Source organism: Geotrypetes seraphini, chromosome 15, assembly GCF_902459505.1.
Source record: "Geotrypetes seraphini chromosome 15, aGeoSer1.1, whole genome shotgun sequence".
Lineage (NCBI taxonomy): Eukaryota > Metazoa > Chordata > Amphibia > Gymnophiona > Dermophiidae > Geotrypetes > Geotrypetes seraphini.
The window spans coordinates 55,397,317-55,413,995 of record NC_047098.1 but is presented as its reverse complement, the minus strand read 5'-3'; the positions used below and the strand labels follow the sequence as shown (position 1 = coordinate 55,413,995).

General features: G+C 41.6%; 1 protein-coding gene across 1 annotated transcript in view; it reads left to right on the top strand.

Moving 5' to 3' along the window:
* ANKFY1 (ankyrin repeat and FYVE domain containing 1) overlaps positions 1 to 16,679 on the top strand; it is a 107,629-nt gene that overhangs the window by 18,145 nt on the left and 72,805 nt on the right. Inside the window, 4 exon segments of the mRNA XM_033921181.1 lie at positions 3,781 to 3,857; positions 3,860 to 3,918; positions 8,441 to 8,564; positions 10,057 to 10,206. Coding sequence (XP_033777072.1) covers positions 3,781 to 3,857; positions 3,860 to 3,918; positions 8,441 to 8,564; positions 10,057 to 10,206 — 410 coding nt within the window.

The following is a 16,679-nucleotide window of genomic DNA, read 5'->3' as shown; positions in this document are numbered from 1 at the left end:
GTGCGGTCTCTAAGCCCTAGCAGGTCGTTTGGTTTTCATGGGCATAACTCACCCAATCCTCCACCAAACAGATCATGGAGGGGCCCGCTGCACTCCGGAATCGATACTCTCCTACCGGGGCGAGAATAGGAGCAGGGGCAGGCAGTTTGAAAGGCAATAAAGCAGAAAATAGACGCGAAGGAAGCGGAGCTGTGTCAAGGAGCCGCCGCTTAGCTAAGCGTCACCACGTGACCCCTGCACTTGGGCTTTGAAATGAACTTTCCCAAGTCACAGCTTCTTCCATCTCAGAGGCTTCAGTTCATAGGAGCAATTCTCAACACTACTGTAATGAGAGCATTCCTTCCTCAGAATCGTCAGGATGCTCTGATCCAGCTTTGTCATCAGGTGGACCAGCTCCAGTCCATATCAGCCAGGTGAATGATGGTTCTTCTAGGCCATATGGCATCTATGGTCCACATAACTCCTTCAGCGAGGCTCCATCTCGGAACACTTCAATGGGCCCTAGCCTCTCAGTGGTCCCAAGTGATGGATTTTCTCTCACAACCTATATCTGTAACACAGTCTCTTTGACAGTCGCTACAGTGGTGGATGATTTCATCCAATCTCTCCAAGGGCCTTCTGTTTCACATGCCTCCTTATCAAAAAGTTTTAACCACAGATGCGTCGACTTATGCCTGGGGGCACATCTCGATGGTCTACAAACTCCACATTGGTCCACCAGAAAGTGAAAATTTTACATCAATCTGTGGAACTCAGGTCAATTTTCTATGCTCTCAAAGCTTTTCAGCACCTAATCGGGAATCAAGTTCTCCTGCTAAGCACAGACAATCAGGTAGCTATGTATTACATAAACAAGCAAGGAGGTACAGGATCTCTCCTCCTTTGCCAGGAAGCTCAAAAGATTTGGCTGTGGGCAACTGCTCGAAACATCTACCGAGAGCAGTCTATATTCAGGGGGAACAGAATTGCTTGGTGGACAAGCTCAGTGGAATTCTCCAACCTCATGAATGGACACTCAACTCTGCAGCTCTCCATTCCATATTTGCTCTGTGAGGCACTCATCAAGTGGACTTGTTTGCATCTCCCCACAAGAAGTTGTCCTAGTTCTAGAACATAAGAACATAAGCAGTGCCTCCGCCGGGTCAGACCATAGGTCCATCCTGCCCAGCAGGCGGCCCAAACAGGTCACGACCTGTCTGACTCACCAGAAGGGGCCCCCTTGCCACCTTGGTTTCCCATTGAAGTCTTATCTTCCCACCGAAGTCCTAACCCTCCGGTCTTGCACATTCACGACCTGGTTGGGTTTCTATACTTATTACCTGGTTTGCTTTCTATACTTGTATTACATCCCAGCACCCTCTCTCAGTATCCCACGATCTAGACTGTTCTAGACTTTACTCTCTCCTCACCATCTAGAAGCGGATGCATTTCTGCTGGATTGGACACGCAAGTTTCTCTACTTGTTTCCACTTACTCCTTTCATTCTAAAGACTCTTTTCAAAGTCAAGCAAGAGTCAGCCACCATGATCCTCGTAGCTCCTCGGTGGCCCCGACAACCCTGGTTCTCCCTTCTACTTCAGCTCAGTTCCAGGGAACCCATTCCTCTGCAAATATTTCCCTCTCTTCTTACACAGAGTCAAGGTACACTGCTGCATCCCAGCCTTCAATCTCTACACCTAACAGCTTGGTATCTCTCGGGCTGAATACTACTGATCTTTGCCTTTGTCAGCCAGTGAGAACTATTCTTGAAGCCTCCAGAAAACCAGCCACTCAACAATATTATCAGCAGAAGTGGACTCGTTTCTCTTCTTGGTGTCTTCTCCATCTTTAGGATCCACAATCCCTTTCAGTTTCACTAGTTCTGGATTATCTTCTCCATTTATCTGACTCTGGGCTGAAGTCTACATCTATCAGAGTCCATCTCAGCGCTATTACTGCTTTTCACCAGCCAGTTGAGGGTAAACCTCTCACTGCTCATCCTTTGGTCTCCAGATTCATGAAAGGACTGTTCAATGTTAAACCACTTCTCAAGCCTCCTCCAATAGTCTGGGACTTCAATGTAGTTCTTACTTGATTGATGAAGCCTCCATTTGAACCAATGTCGACAGCTCATCTCAAGTATCTTATCTGGAAAGTTGTTTTTCTTATCACGCTCACTTCTGCAAGGAGAGTTAGTGAGCTTCAAGCATTGGTGGCAGATCCACCTTTTATAGTGTTCCACCATGACAAAGTAGTCCTGCGTACTAAGTTTCTCCCGAAAGTGGTCACGGAATTTCATCTCAATCAATCGATTGTGCTTCCAGTGTTTTTCCTTAAACCTCACTCTCATTCTGGAGAAGCGGCTCTTCATACTTTGGGTTGCAAGCGGGCTTTTACCTACTACCTCGACAGAACAAAGCCGTATAGAACATCTCCCCAATTTTTCATCTCTTATGATCCTAATAAGTTGGCACATCCTGTTTCCAAGAGAACGATTTCCAACTGGTTGGCTTCCTGAATATCGTTCTGTTACACTCAGACTGGACTTCAACTAGAGAATCGTGTCACAGCCCATAAAGTTAGAGCTATAGCAGCTTCTGTAACTTTCCTTAGATCTACTGCTATTGAGGAAATTTGTAAAGCTGCCACCTGGTCCTCGGTTCACACATTCACCTCACATTACTGTCTGGAATCTTTCTCCAGATAGGATGGGCACTTCAGTCAGTCAGTATTACAACATTTATTTTCCTAAAGGCCAACTTTCCCAGCATCCCATTCTGGTTAGCTTGGAGGTCACCCACATGTGAGAATATGCTGCCTGCTTGTCCTGGGATAAAGCACAGTGTTATCCAGGAATAGCAAGCAGATATTCTCACAACTCACCCATCTCCCCGGGTTGGCTTCTTAGCTGGCTTACTGAACTGAGGGACTGCGTGCCTACGTCGGGTGGGAAGGCACTCGCGCATGCACAGTGCAAGCTATCGTGAACTTTCTGAAAGTCTTAAAATGGCAATGCACTTTTGAAGTATCCGTACCGGGGCTCTGTCGGTGATGTCATCCACATGTGAGAATATCTGCCTGCTGTCCCTGGATAACACCTGTTACGGTAAATAACTGTGCATTCTGCTATTTAATGTTCACATTCCCCCCCCTACAAAAATTTCGTTTAACCTTTCATTTTTAGCATTGTAAACCGGCCAGGTGCATGTTGATAGTCGGTATATTAAAATTAATTAAACTTAAAACTTGAATCTTATCTGCCCACAGTTTACATAAGTCCTGAAGGATTTTCTAAGAGCTTTTTGAGTCCAGTTAAGTATTGTACATAGATATTAAAGTGCATTTTGTTTACTACATAGAATTGCAGATAGCTAGGACTAAAGAGGTCAATGGTCTTACTTGCAGGAAATAGTCAAAATGTTTTGGCATATCTTGTTGTATGTTAATTTGGCAAAAATAATGTTTAGTACGTAGTCATCTAATGTAAAACTATAAGTTTACAAAACAGCATCTGTAAATAAATAGAACTAGTCTCGTCCTGAGAAGTGACTAGATGTTGGTTTACTAAAGAATCTTATTACTTCTATGCCCAGGGAAGCAGAAAACCAAAGACAAAGAAAAAATAATTGACTTGGATAAATCTTCTACTGCTGGGATATTGCAAGGTAGTACAACTGGGAGATCTGAATGAGACAGTTGGTCATTTTCTGCTTTCATCTTCTGTGTTATGATTTTTGGGCTGTAGATATTTTTTCCTGATTTGTTGCTCTTTTTAAAATATTTGGTGATGTGATTTTCCAGATGCTAACGCCGAGGTGACTATGGCAATGCTACGCTGGATCTATACAGATGAGCTTTATCTAAGAGAAGATGATGTCTCTTCCTAACTGAGCTGATGAAACTAGCTAATCGCTTTCAACTGCAGCTTCTGAGGGAAAGGCAAGTGCCAATAACTGAACTCTGAAGTTAGGGACTCAGTAGTTGTGCTTTAATTACAGCCATGTTAGTGTTGGACATGGTTCGTATTTTGTTAATTCAGATGTCTGAGTCAGATGTGGAATTTAATCAGAGTAAGAGAAACTGCTGTGCAGTACATGGGGAAAAAGTTATGTCATTTATATTTGCTGTAGAGGATGAGGGTTATCTGCTGAGATATATTTAATATCTCACTTCCTTGCCTGTAGAGCTATTCCAGATTTTTCAAGGAGCATAATACAAATAGTTTTTTATTTTTTTAGGTTTGGTGAATCTCTGCTCCAAAGAACTTATAAAGTTGTGTTCCTGATTTGTTTTAAATGACTTCTAGGGGGGAAGAAGATTCTCATGCCATACATTCCACAGGGGTATTGATATTTTTGGGAGGGAAGAGGTTAGGTTTGGGTTGTATATGATTTTTGACAGCAGTAGTGATAGGAATATTTATAATTTTAAGTTGGTTTTGTGAGTTGACTGATGGAGGAGGATAAGGAACAACTCCTCTAGTCACTTATAATATTTGGATTTTGATATGATTATTTTGTCCATGCATGCCAGCAGCAAAGACAACATTCTGTATCTACTGAGAAAAATCGAAGCCGAAAGTCATAACATAGGATTAGAACTTGATTATAAGCACTTGAGACGAAGATCATGAACACAGAAAATGATGAAGATTTTGAGCCTGAAGGCGATAGAATAGAAGTTGTAAAGGATTTCAATCTCCTGGGCTCTTTTATAAACAAAGAAGCAACAAGAAGCAACTAGCAGGGAAGAAATACTCCTTAGAATAGCACTTGGTCACTCTTCAATGAAGGCTCTCAACAAAGTATTCAAAGGCAAGGAAATAAAACTCCAAACGAAGATCAGATTTGTCCACACACTCATTTTCTCAGTGGTCAATTACGGATGTGAAAGCTGGACACTATGAGGTACATAATCAAAATGGAAATGTCTAAAAACCCGCCTAAATCAGCACTTGGACGATTAAAAAGACAGGTCATCCAAGTGCCAATAATCGAAATGGGTTTTATATGTATCTAAAAACAGCTTAGGCTTTTCAGTGCTGCTGTGCGCCCAGAGTGAAAATGGGCATTTTTGAAGGAGTGGTTAGGGCGAGAGGTAGGTGGGATGTGGGCCGATGTAGACTTAGTTGTCCTGCAGCAATAATCGAAAGTTCAATGAGACTTCCTAGACGGAACTTATACATTGTGACTTGGGTGATTTAAAAACAGGTATAATTGCCCAGAAGGTATCAAAAGTGACCAGATAAAAACTGCAGGGACAAAGTACAGACCCCCCACACTCCCCCAGTGATCACTGACCCCCCCCTCCACCATAAAAATCAAAATAAAAAAGTACATACCTGCCTCCAGAACATAAGCACCTGGCATAGGAAAGCCTAGTAGAGCTGCACAAAGATGTCTTATGTAGTCTGGGGGGTGGGCTAGTGAACCATAGAGAGAAGGACCCAGGCCCTTAAATCACTCTATACATGTGCATCCACCAAAACCCCCCCCAAACCCTACTGTACTGCCATATAGGTGGCACCTGCAACCATAAGGGCTATTGGGGTGGTAGACAGGTAGGTATAGTAGGTTTGGGGGGGGGCCTCACCATGACCAAAAGGGAGTTGTGGTGAGATATTTATGTGGCACACTTTTTGTGTTGGCCATTTCTGGGTATCTAGTCCATCACTTTGCTGGTCCTTCCCATGTCCAAAAGGTCTTGTTCTAGGCGTTTTTGACTTGGACGATTTTTGGGACGAGAATGGGGTATAAAGATAGATAACTTAGCGGTCTGGACGATCAAACAGCTGGACATGCAAGTAAACAATTCTCAAAAAATATATATTTTGGACGTATTTTTCGAGAATGGACTTTGGATGTTTCTGACTTTGGGCGACTAATGACTTAGACCCAAATGGATTTAGACTTAAAAAAAAAAAATTATGCCACTCCATTGAAACCAGACAGAAAGAAGGTTGACTCATTTGAGCTTTGGTGATGGAGAAGGATTTTAAGGTGCTGTGACCAGAAGAGCTAACAAATTGATTCTGGAAGAAATCAAACTGGCTATGTCACTTGAAGCCTAGATGATGAAGTTATGATTGTCGTATTTTGGTCATACCATCAGAATAGAAAGATCATTGGAGAAGAACATCATGTTTGGGAAGATCAAAGAAACTTGGTGAAGAAGGTTACTTGCAGTCAGATGGCTGGACATATTGAAAACAACCAAGGGGATGATGCTGGAGGCCATTACCGGATTAGCACAAAATAGATTTCTTTTTAGATCTGTAATTCTTCAAGTTGCTAGGACTCGAACACGAGTCGATGGCACCTAACACAGTGACAAAATGGGAAATAAAATGGCATGCTTTTGGTTACAGGGAGTGGCAATGGGAAAAGTGAGATTTGATCCCTAGTGTCCTTGGTTTGCAATCCATTGTTCAAACCACTTAACCAGTCCTTTAGTGCAATTTGCCTTGAGCTACAACTGGAAAAGGCATGAGCCAAAATCCAAATAAATAAATGTAACTCCTCAGGTTTTAGGTGCATGTTTTTTTAGTTTTATGTTAATTATTTCTTTATTAATTTTCAATTTAAATTCAAGCTTACCACTTGTACAGAAAGCAATAGTCATAATAACATAAAATCATAAAATAAATTTTACATCCAATAAAGAAAACATTATTTAACTATTTATGCTCAAGTCCTCCTTCTAGATCCGTTTTAGAATAGCGAAAAATTAAAGAAAACAAGAATTTTTAGCAAGATGCTAAAGCTGTAGCACTGAAAATGAGATCTCATAATTATATATAGGGTTCAAGATATTCCTCCATCCAGACGAGACATTGCTACAAAAGTTGTCAATTGAGATGGTTCAAAGAATACATACAGAACGGTAACACACTATACATTTGCATGGATGTCTTAAATAAAAGGTAGCCCCTAAAGATGTAACCCCAGGTTTCAAAAGAAGAAATTCACGGCGACGCTTCTGTGTCTCCCTTGTAAGATCAGGAAACATCTGTACTTTACAACCAAGAAAAATTTAATGTCTATTTTTAAAGTAAAGTCTTAATAACCATGTTTTATCTAACGGAAGCGCCACAGTTATAATCAGGGTTGCTGGTAATGCTAAGTCCTTATCAGATGTCTCTAATAATTCTGAAACATTTAAAGTTTGTTGACTCAATTCTTTTTGCTGATCTACAGAAGCTTTCATCGGCAAATAATAAACACGTGAAAATGGTGGTAACATTTCCTCTGATACTTCTAAAATTTCCACTAAATATCTCTTAAGCATTTCTCTAGGATTTACCTTCTCAAGTTTAGGAAAATTAATTAACCTTAAATTATTACTACGAGAATTGTTCTCAAGCATTTCAACTTTCCTTCTCAAATTGGTGTTATCCTTAATCAGAGTCTCTTGAAGTTGTTTAGATGTGAAGATTTCCTTTTCAATTTTCTGTATAGATGCATCTGAGTCAGTCAATTCTTTTCTTAAATCATTCAGTTCTTTTGTTTGTTTTGTAATTTTTTCTTCCAAGTATTGAAATTTAGTAGACTTTACAAAACCAGCAATTAAATCCCAAAAGGAATCTAAGGTTACCACTGCAGGTTTAACCAAAGAAATTGAAGTCTGTAAGATAGTAGAGTGCTCACCATTTTGTGGGTATTCTTCAGGGCCTGCCTCCTGGATATCGCCCCCTTGTAAAGTTGGATTATCCTCAGACATGTTCGTTAGGGCTCCTTGACTATGAGCCCCTACCTCCAAACCTTCTCCCAGATCCAATCTTGCTTCTGAGGGAGAAAACACCACGGGCTCCGGGGTTTCCCCACCCCTGGGAGAGCTGGTGACCTGAGGTTGTGGGGGCGGCGCCCTTGCATCGGGGCTCAGCGCGACATCGTGCCCTGGAGGAACAGCAACGGGTTTGCCTCCCTGTGTCCTCAACAGGCCTCCATCCGACGCCCGAGAGACCTCCTGTATTCACCTCAGGAGTTTATTTTTTGTTTGTTTGTTTTTTTCGTTTATTTCAATTTGATAAATCGCTCATTACATACTAAGCGAGTAACATTAAAATATAAGATAGATCTAGAGTTCATTATACAGCTTTAAAAGGGGTTAAAAACAAACTGACAGAACAGACAGACTCAGATACATAAGGGAAAGGAAAAGGAAAAGAAGACAGTTACAATATTGATATTGTTCTATGTTGCCAAGAGGGGGAACTTCGGGACGCCACGAGACAGCAGCAGTGTTTCGGCCTCTTCTCTTAGGCATGCTTGTAAGTATCCGCAAAGCTGGTTCAGGGCTCAAGGCAAAGAAAATTCTTAAGTTAGAAACAAACCCGATGCGAACAGCTCAGCGCGTCTAGCTTGAAGCAGCCATCCGTTTTTTTTATTTTTATAATTTGCACATGTGCAATCCAAGTTTCCTTCCTGATGAGTGTGCCATGTTTTCATTTCTTTGTGTACAGATGTGAGAAGGGAGTCATGTCACTGGTTAATGTAAGAAACTGCATCCGCTTCTATCAGACTGCAGAGGAGCTGAATGCAAGTACTCTGATGAACTATTGTGCTGAGATCATTGCCAGTCACTGGGTAAGCACCATTAATTCTTTACAAAAAGAAAACAGCATTGTGGTCTAAACAGCATTGTGGACTTTTTGTTTGCTTTTCAATGATGTTCTTTCTTATTTATCTAACTCTGATTATTAAGGATCATGGAACCTATGAATCTATTTCTTAAAATGCTCCCTCATTTAAAGGAGACGTAGTATAGTTTGCTGACATTTTGGCCTGGATTCTGTATTTGGCACCATTGTTGGTGGCCGTCTTGAAAGTAGCTGCTGATCGTGTGTCAATCACTCAATGGCACCGGGTACAGAATCGCACCTCTGGCAAAGGTAGGCATCAGAAATGTAGGCCAGGGTTTTGCTGGCTTACATTTCTAGAACCTACCTACGATATGAATCGCATCTCCGTAGGCACTTTAGGCCTCCTAACATCACTTCCAGTGTTATCCACACACACAGTGGTGTTAGGCAGCCTAAAGCACCTACTGAGGCCCTGGTAGGCACCTTGAAACTCAGGTAAAAGCATCGTTTCAATGGCATTTTATACTGAGTTTGGGCTAGAGAATGACATGGGGACAAATTTTCCCATCCCGTCCCTGCGGGAACTCATTTTTCTGTCCCGTCCCTGCCCCATTCCTGCAAACTCCGTCCTCATCTGCAGAAGCCTCAAACACTTTAAAATCCTAAGTGTTCGAGGCTTGCGTGTGATTAAGGCAGAGCTTATAAGAATGGGGCAGGGACAGCGGCAGTGACAAAACTCATGGGGACAGGACGGGGAAATTGAGCACCTACTGGCGCCGAAAAAACCTGCGCCGTTTAGAGAATCCAAGCCTTTGTCAGAAATGTGGGAAGCATACAATTATTGTTAGCCTTTCTGGCTACATAATCCTTCTAGTTCTTTTATTCCCTCGTGGCTTGGAATCAGTAGTGAGTGTGTGTTTTGAGCATTCAGTATAAATATCTTGTAATGATGTGTTATGTTTTAAAGCCAGATCTGTTCTTCTGTGTTGTCAAGTATGATTTTCCTGTTTCTTAAACACTGTGATGGTGAGGGGAGAAAGAAATCTGGGAGTATTACAGATGCATTTTACATAAACGGAGAAGGAAGCATAATTACCTCAGGAAAAAAATAAATCTAAAATTCTTGCACTTGGTTGCTCTGATTTATTTTTAATGTTTAAACATATTTTATGAGGAAACAGTTTAACAGATTTTTGGATATTTTTCCAGGAAGTACTGATGTGTTAGAATTTTTCACATCATTAGAGCATCAGTAGTTTGCCTGGAGATTATTTAATGTGTGTATTAAAAATTGGGTTGTGCTTATACCTAAGACTTGGTGGTGATATTTTCCTTTGACTTGCTGTTGTATTCTGCAGCCCACTCTGGTCCGAGAGCAGCTTTTGCGTAGTCATGTAATTGTGCTACGTTGAGAGCATCTTTCTTTTAAGATTAATTGAACCAGTCTATTCATTGATTTGTTTTTCATGTTTATTTTTGTCCACCATTGTCTATAGGATGATTTACGAAAAGAAGACTTCAGCAGTATGAGTGCTCAGCTGTTATATAAAATGATCAAATCAAAGACAGAGTTCCCCTTGCATAAAGCTATTAAAATAGAAAGAGAAGATGTTGTCTTTCTTTATCTCATTGAAATGGATTCTCAGGTATGATAACCCACATGTTGTCATTTCTGGGTTCAATGTAGACTTGATTAATGTACTGCTAGGTAGGACCTATAAAGCTCTAGTGATTTAACTTAATTGTTAAAATATATTGAATGATTGTCTGAGAATTTTGTCTATGAATTCTGAAAACCATTTAAATGGAGAAATTGTTGTTTGGAGACATTTGCCTAGTAAGGGAGAAGTTAGAAACAGCATGAACGTGTGTTTTGAAGTTTTATCCACTGTCAAGTTTCTTTTCTGTTGTAGACAAACCCAAGTATGAAGCCCATTTTCAGACACACATGCACATGTGTTAGCAAACATGGGTGAATGGGAAAACAAATACCAATCAGTATCCCCTTGAACTTCTTCATTTGTCTTGAAAATTTGGAGTAGATACCTAAACATAAAAATAATTAATAAGGGATAATGATAGATACATTCTTGCACACACATAGCATTCTCATAAACCTTCAGAAATGAAAACAAATAACCTCTGCTGGAATTCAGATGTATAAGGAAATAGACTTGTTCATTATATGTGTAATGGAAAATATATTTTTCTTAAAGCCATGGACAAAATGGAAGAAATGCCATATAGAGAAATGCAAAAAATACCACACATGATGTCTGAAAAGAAAGTGTCTTTCCTTTGGTCCTTATTCTCTGCTCAGCTTTGTCTTGGAATGTTCAAGAAAATCGTAGATGCTTCAAAAGGTTGTGTTGTGTTTTTGTTGTTAGTGTCCAGAGTTTAGAAACAGATCAATGGAGATCAGAAAGCGACTGTCATAGCAGTATTATTCAGTTGCATTTTAAGAACCAGAAGCAATCAATTAAGGCAGGCAGTGAAGAAAAAATGTTGCAGTTTATACAACTGAGAATTAAAATGAGGTCAAATAGGTACTAACAGACATGTCAGGCATGCAAAATAACATGAAATGAGAAGAAGGGGGAACATGCACCAGAGTTTAATTTGTCAATAAAAAGGAAGCAAAACTGTGAAGGTTAAGGGGGGAGCAGGTCCAGGGCCAAAAGTGAACTCTCTTACTCCCAAACAAGTACAGTACATTGATTTCTGTTTAAGAACATAAGATCATAAGAACAACATTTCTTTTTTTTTTTTTGCTTGAAAATTTATTGAAGATTTTCAAAAATACAGAAATAAAAAATAAACAAAACAGGTCAACAATAAATGGTTACCATAATCAAGACAAAAGAATTCTAGAAATATATATAAAGGAAAAAATTATGTGTATGTATATATATATATATATATATAACATTGCTGTGAACAAGGCTGCCCTGTGAACTTCTAAAAGCTAAGTTACTCAGCATTTCATATTCTGCTCTTTTCACTGGTTTTCAGCATTATATCTGCTTAATTTCTCTTCTCATCCCTGTTTCTTACTAAAAAAAAAAAAAAAAAGCACAAAAAATAAATCCTTCTCTTTCCTCTGTTAAATCTTATTTCCTCTTCCTCTTCATAGGAAAAAGGGCAATACTTTGTTAACTCTAATTAAATCCTGGTGCCTGTGGGAAAGTAGGGAAAATCCTGTTATAAATCCTGTGTTTTAGGGTAGCACTGATAGAACCTGCATTTTTGATTAAAATACTGTGTTTTAGGTGGTATAGAGCCTATATTTCTGTCTTACTAGTATTCAGCCATTGTTTTCTGCTGATTAGAAACATAGAAACATAGAAACATAGAAATAGACGGCAGATAAGGGCCAAGGCCCATCAAGTCTGCCCACCCCAGTGATCCTCACTATCTATCTTTGCGGATAGATCCCACATGTCTATCCCATCTGGCCTTAAAATCCGCCACACTGGTGGCCTCAATAACCCGAAGTGGAAGACTATTCCAGCGATCAACCACCCTTTCAGTGAAGAAGAACTTCCTAGTGTCACTGTGCAGTTTCCCGCCCCTGATTTTCCACGAATGCCCCCTTGTTGCCGCGGGACCCTTGAAGAAGAAGATGTCTTCTTCCACCTTGATGCGGCCCGTGAGATATTTGAATGTCTCGATCATGTCTCCCTCTCTCGACGCTCCTCGAGTGAGTAGAGCTGCAAATTCCCCAACCGCTCCTCGTACGGGAGCTCCCTGAGTCCCGAGACCATCCTGGTGGCCATTCTCTGGACCGACTCCAGTCTCAGCACATCCTTGCGGTAATGCGGCCTCCAGAATTGCACACAGTACTCCAGGTGCGGTCTCACCATGGATCTATATAGTGGCATAATGACTTCAGGTTACGGCTGATGAAACTCCTGCGTATGCAACCTATGATTTTGCCTTGCTAAAAAAAAAAAAAAAAAAAATAATAATGGAAAATATTGCCTGCTTTGGATGAAGCTTGCTCCACTTGGTTTGCCGACTTCATGTCTTCCCTGACAATCACTCCCAAGTCTCTTTCTGCTACAGTTCTTGTCAGGATCTCGCCATTTAGGGTGTAGATCTTGCATGGATTCTGGCTTCCCAGGTGCATGACTTTGCATTTTTTGGCATTGAAACTGAGTTGCCAGGACCTAGACCAGTGCTCCAGCAGCAGTAAGTCATGCACCATATCGTCTGTCATTGCTTTTTTGTCTGTTGTGCTTTTGCTCACTACATTGCACAGTTTGGCATCATCGGCAAACAATGTTATTTTACCTCGAAGCCCTTCTGTCAGGTCTCTTATATAGATGTTGAACAAGATCGGGCCTAGGACGGAGCCCTGTGGCACTCCACTTATCACCTCCGACATCTCGGAGGGAGTGCCATTCACCATCACCCTCTGAAGCCTACCTCCAAGCCAGTTCCCAACCCATTTTGTTAAAGTGTCGCCCAAACCTAAAGAACTCATCTTGTTCAGCAACCTGCGGTGTGGCACGCTATCAAATGCTTTGCTGAAATCCAGATAGATGATGTCCAGGGACTCACCACATCCAGCTTCCTCGTCACCCAGTCAAAGAAGCCGATCAGGTTGGATTGGCACGATCTCCCCTTAGTAAATCCATGTTGGCGGGGATCCCGCAGATTCTCCTCGTCCATGATCCTATCCATTTGGTGTTTGATTAGGGTTTCCATTAGTTTGCTCACTATTGAAGTGAGACTCACTGGTCTGTAGTTTGCCATATCCACCCTGGAGCCTTTCTTGTGTAGTGGAATGACGTTAGCCGTCTTCCAGTCCATCGGGACGTTACCTGTACTAAGGGAGAGATTAAAGAGCGCGGATAGTGGTTCCGCCAAGACATCTCCCAACTCCCTGAGTACCCTAGGGTGTAGGTTGTCAGGCCCCATTGCCTTGTTGACCTTGATTTTTGACAGCTCGCAGTAGACGCTGCTGGGTGTAAATTTGAAATTACTAAACGGGTCTACTGATTTAATCCTTGTATGTGGTTGAGGGCCGATTCCCGGCACCTCGCGGGTGAAGACTGAACAGAAGTATTCATTTAACAGTTGGGCCTTTTCCGAGTCCGTCTCCACATGGTCTCCGTCTGGTTTTCTGAGTCGTACTATCCCGCCTGAGTTCTTTTTCCTGTCACTAATATACCTGAAGAAGGATTTATCTCCCTTCTGGATATTCTTTGCTAGAGACTCCTCCATGCGGAATTTGGCCTCTCTAACTGCCGCTTTGACGGCTCTTGATTTGGTCAGATAATCTACTCTGGAGTCCTGTGTCCCTGATTGTTTGTAAGAGATGAATGCTTTTTTCTTCTCTTTGATGAGGTCTGAGATCTCCATAGAGAACCACTGTGGCTTGTTGTTCCTACTTCGTTTGCTTACTGATTTAACATAGCGGTTTGTTGCTTCCTGTATGGTGGTTTTCAAAGTTGACCACATTTCTTCCACGCTGTCGGTATCTGCTTGGGTTTGTAGCGCCTGGTGAACGAAGTCTCCCATGTCCTGGAAATTTGTGTCCTTGAACTTGAGAACCTTGGTCAATGTGGTAGATTTCGTGAAACCTTTCCTGAGATTGAACCAAATCATATTGTGGTCACTGGAGGCCAAAGTTTCACCCACCGAGACCTCTGTGATACTTTCTCCGTTGGTAAGTACCAGGTCCAAAATTGCCTGATCCCTTGTTGGCTCAATTACCAGTTGCCTGAGTCCTGCTCCATTCAAAGAGTTTAATAGCTTCCTGCTGCTGCCGGAAGCAGAGGAAAGCGTGACCCAATCCACATCGGGCATGTTGAAGTCACCTACCAATACTGTGTCCCCCCGCAAGGTGATATTCTCTATATCTCCGATTAATTCCAAATCTAGGTCTTCTTGTTGTTTTGGGGGTCTGTATACCACGCCAAGATATAGGCATTTGTCCTTCCCTCTGGCCAAATTTACCCAAAGGGATTCCCCAGTGTACTGTACATCTGTGATTCTGGTGACCTTAATGTCATCTTTAGTATATAATGCTACCCCACCTCCCATTTTGCCCTCCCTGTCCCGACGAAGCAAGTTGTAACCTGGTATGACCATGTCCCACGCGTGGGAGTCTGTGAGCCAGGTCTCAGATATCGCCACCACATCCAGATTAGGTGGAGAAGGGAGGGGCTCTGTTTTACTTCTAAGGTTAATTGCATTATCTTTGGGACATTGCTGTGAACAAGGCTGCCCTGTGAACTTCTAAAAGCTAAGTTACTCAGCATTTCATATTCTGCTCTTTTCACTGGTTTTCAGCATTATATCTGCCTAATTTCTCTTCTCATCCCTATTTCTTACTAAAAAAAAAAAAAAGCACAAAAATAAACCCTTCTCTTTCCTCTGTTAAATCTTATTTCCTCTTTCCCTTTCCCTTCATAGGAATAAGGGTAAGACTTATAGTCCCACCAACCCCAGGGACCACTATTCATATATAGAGACCCATATAATCAGGACTACTCAAATCAAGTCACTTCACAACCAATCAAGATGACCTTTATTCTATGCAATCACTGTGGTGCTTTAATTCCAAGACATACTATTTGGAGGCTTAAGGCTTGCCCCATCTGTCTTCAACTTGCCAGTATTAAGGAGGAGCTCTGCAAACTTAAACAGGAATTGAATACAATTAAAGCAGCTTCCATCACTCCACAAAATCATACCAACTTACCACCTCTACCTCAAAGAATAAAACAGCCCAGGAATAAATGGGTCACAGTAGGCTCAGGAAGACTGCGACATGTAACACAGACACATCCACCTTCACTAATATTACCTCTACAGAATTCCTTCGCTCCACTAGTGCACTGCGATACTCAAGAAAACAGAAGGGAGGTGGGACTGGAACCAATGAAGGTAACTCAAGAAAACAAGCGCACCATAAGTACAAATAAAAAAGCCAAAAACAGAAAACTATTACTGTTGGGGGATTCCATCATCAGAGGCATTAACCTTGGAACACAGGGAGAGGAGACCAAAATAGTGAAATGTCTTCCAGGATCCTCAGCTACCAGGAGTTCCAGGCAAATACTGACTATAATTAAGGAAGAAACTAAGGATTTTAACACTGATGTTGTAATCCATCTGGGAACAAATGACCTGGCCAACAACTCCACACTTGCAGCACAGAAAGCTTTTTCGGGAGCTTGGTGAGGGCGGTGAAACTTATGTAAAGACTTTAGCTTTTTCTGAAATAATGCCTGCATATGGAAAGGGAGAGCAAGAGTGAAAAAACACAGAGGACTTTAATAGATGGCTCAGAGCCTGGTGTCATCAAGAAGGCTTCAGTAGCATAGGAGGAGGGAGGAAATACATGGAAGGACAAGAAGCTATATTGCACTGATGGGCCTTACATATTACTACACGCAGGAAAAAGAAACCTTGCAGAGATAATTTAGACAATATTTTTCTAGGCATTTAAACTAGAAGGGTGGGGGTGGTGTATGTACGAAGGACAATTATAGAGACCACCCCGAGCAAAGGAAAAAGATGTGATAGTTAGTAAAGGCTGCAACATAAGCAATATCAGCAACTCATTTCTTAGTATTGCAACGGAAAGTGAAACGACACAAAAATCCATACGAAAAAAGAGATTAGCGCTGAAAAATAGCTGGAAAGCGATGACCACAAATGCTCGCAGTCTAAGCAACAAAGTTCATGATCTGCAAGCCCTGATGTTAGAGGCAGATCTAGATATTGTTGCTATCACAGAGACATGGTTCAGTGAATCACATGGATGGGATGCAAACATACCGGGACCTGGGATCTTTTTAGGAAGGACAGAGATGGTCATAAAGGTGGAGGAGTAGCTCTCTATGTAAAGATCAATATCCAAGCGACCGAAATGCAAGGGACCTGGGGAGAGGAAGAAGCGATATGGATTGCTCTGAAAGAGAAGATGGAACTTCTATCTACGTGGGTGTAAGTCTACAGACCTCCGACTCAATTCGCAGCAAATTGATAAGGATATGATTGATTGTGGATATCCAAAAGTTTGGAAGGAAAGAGGAGGTTCTGCTGTTGGGAGATTTCAACCTGCCGGATGCGGACTGGAATGTTCCGTCTGCGGAATCGGAAA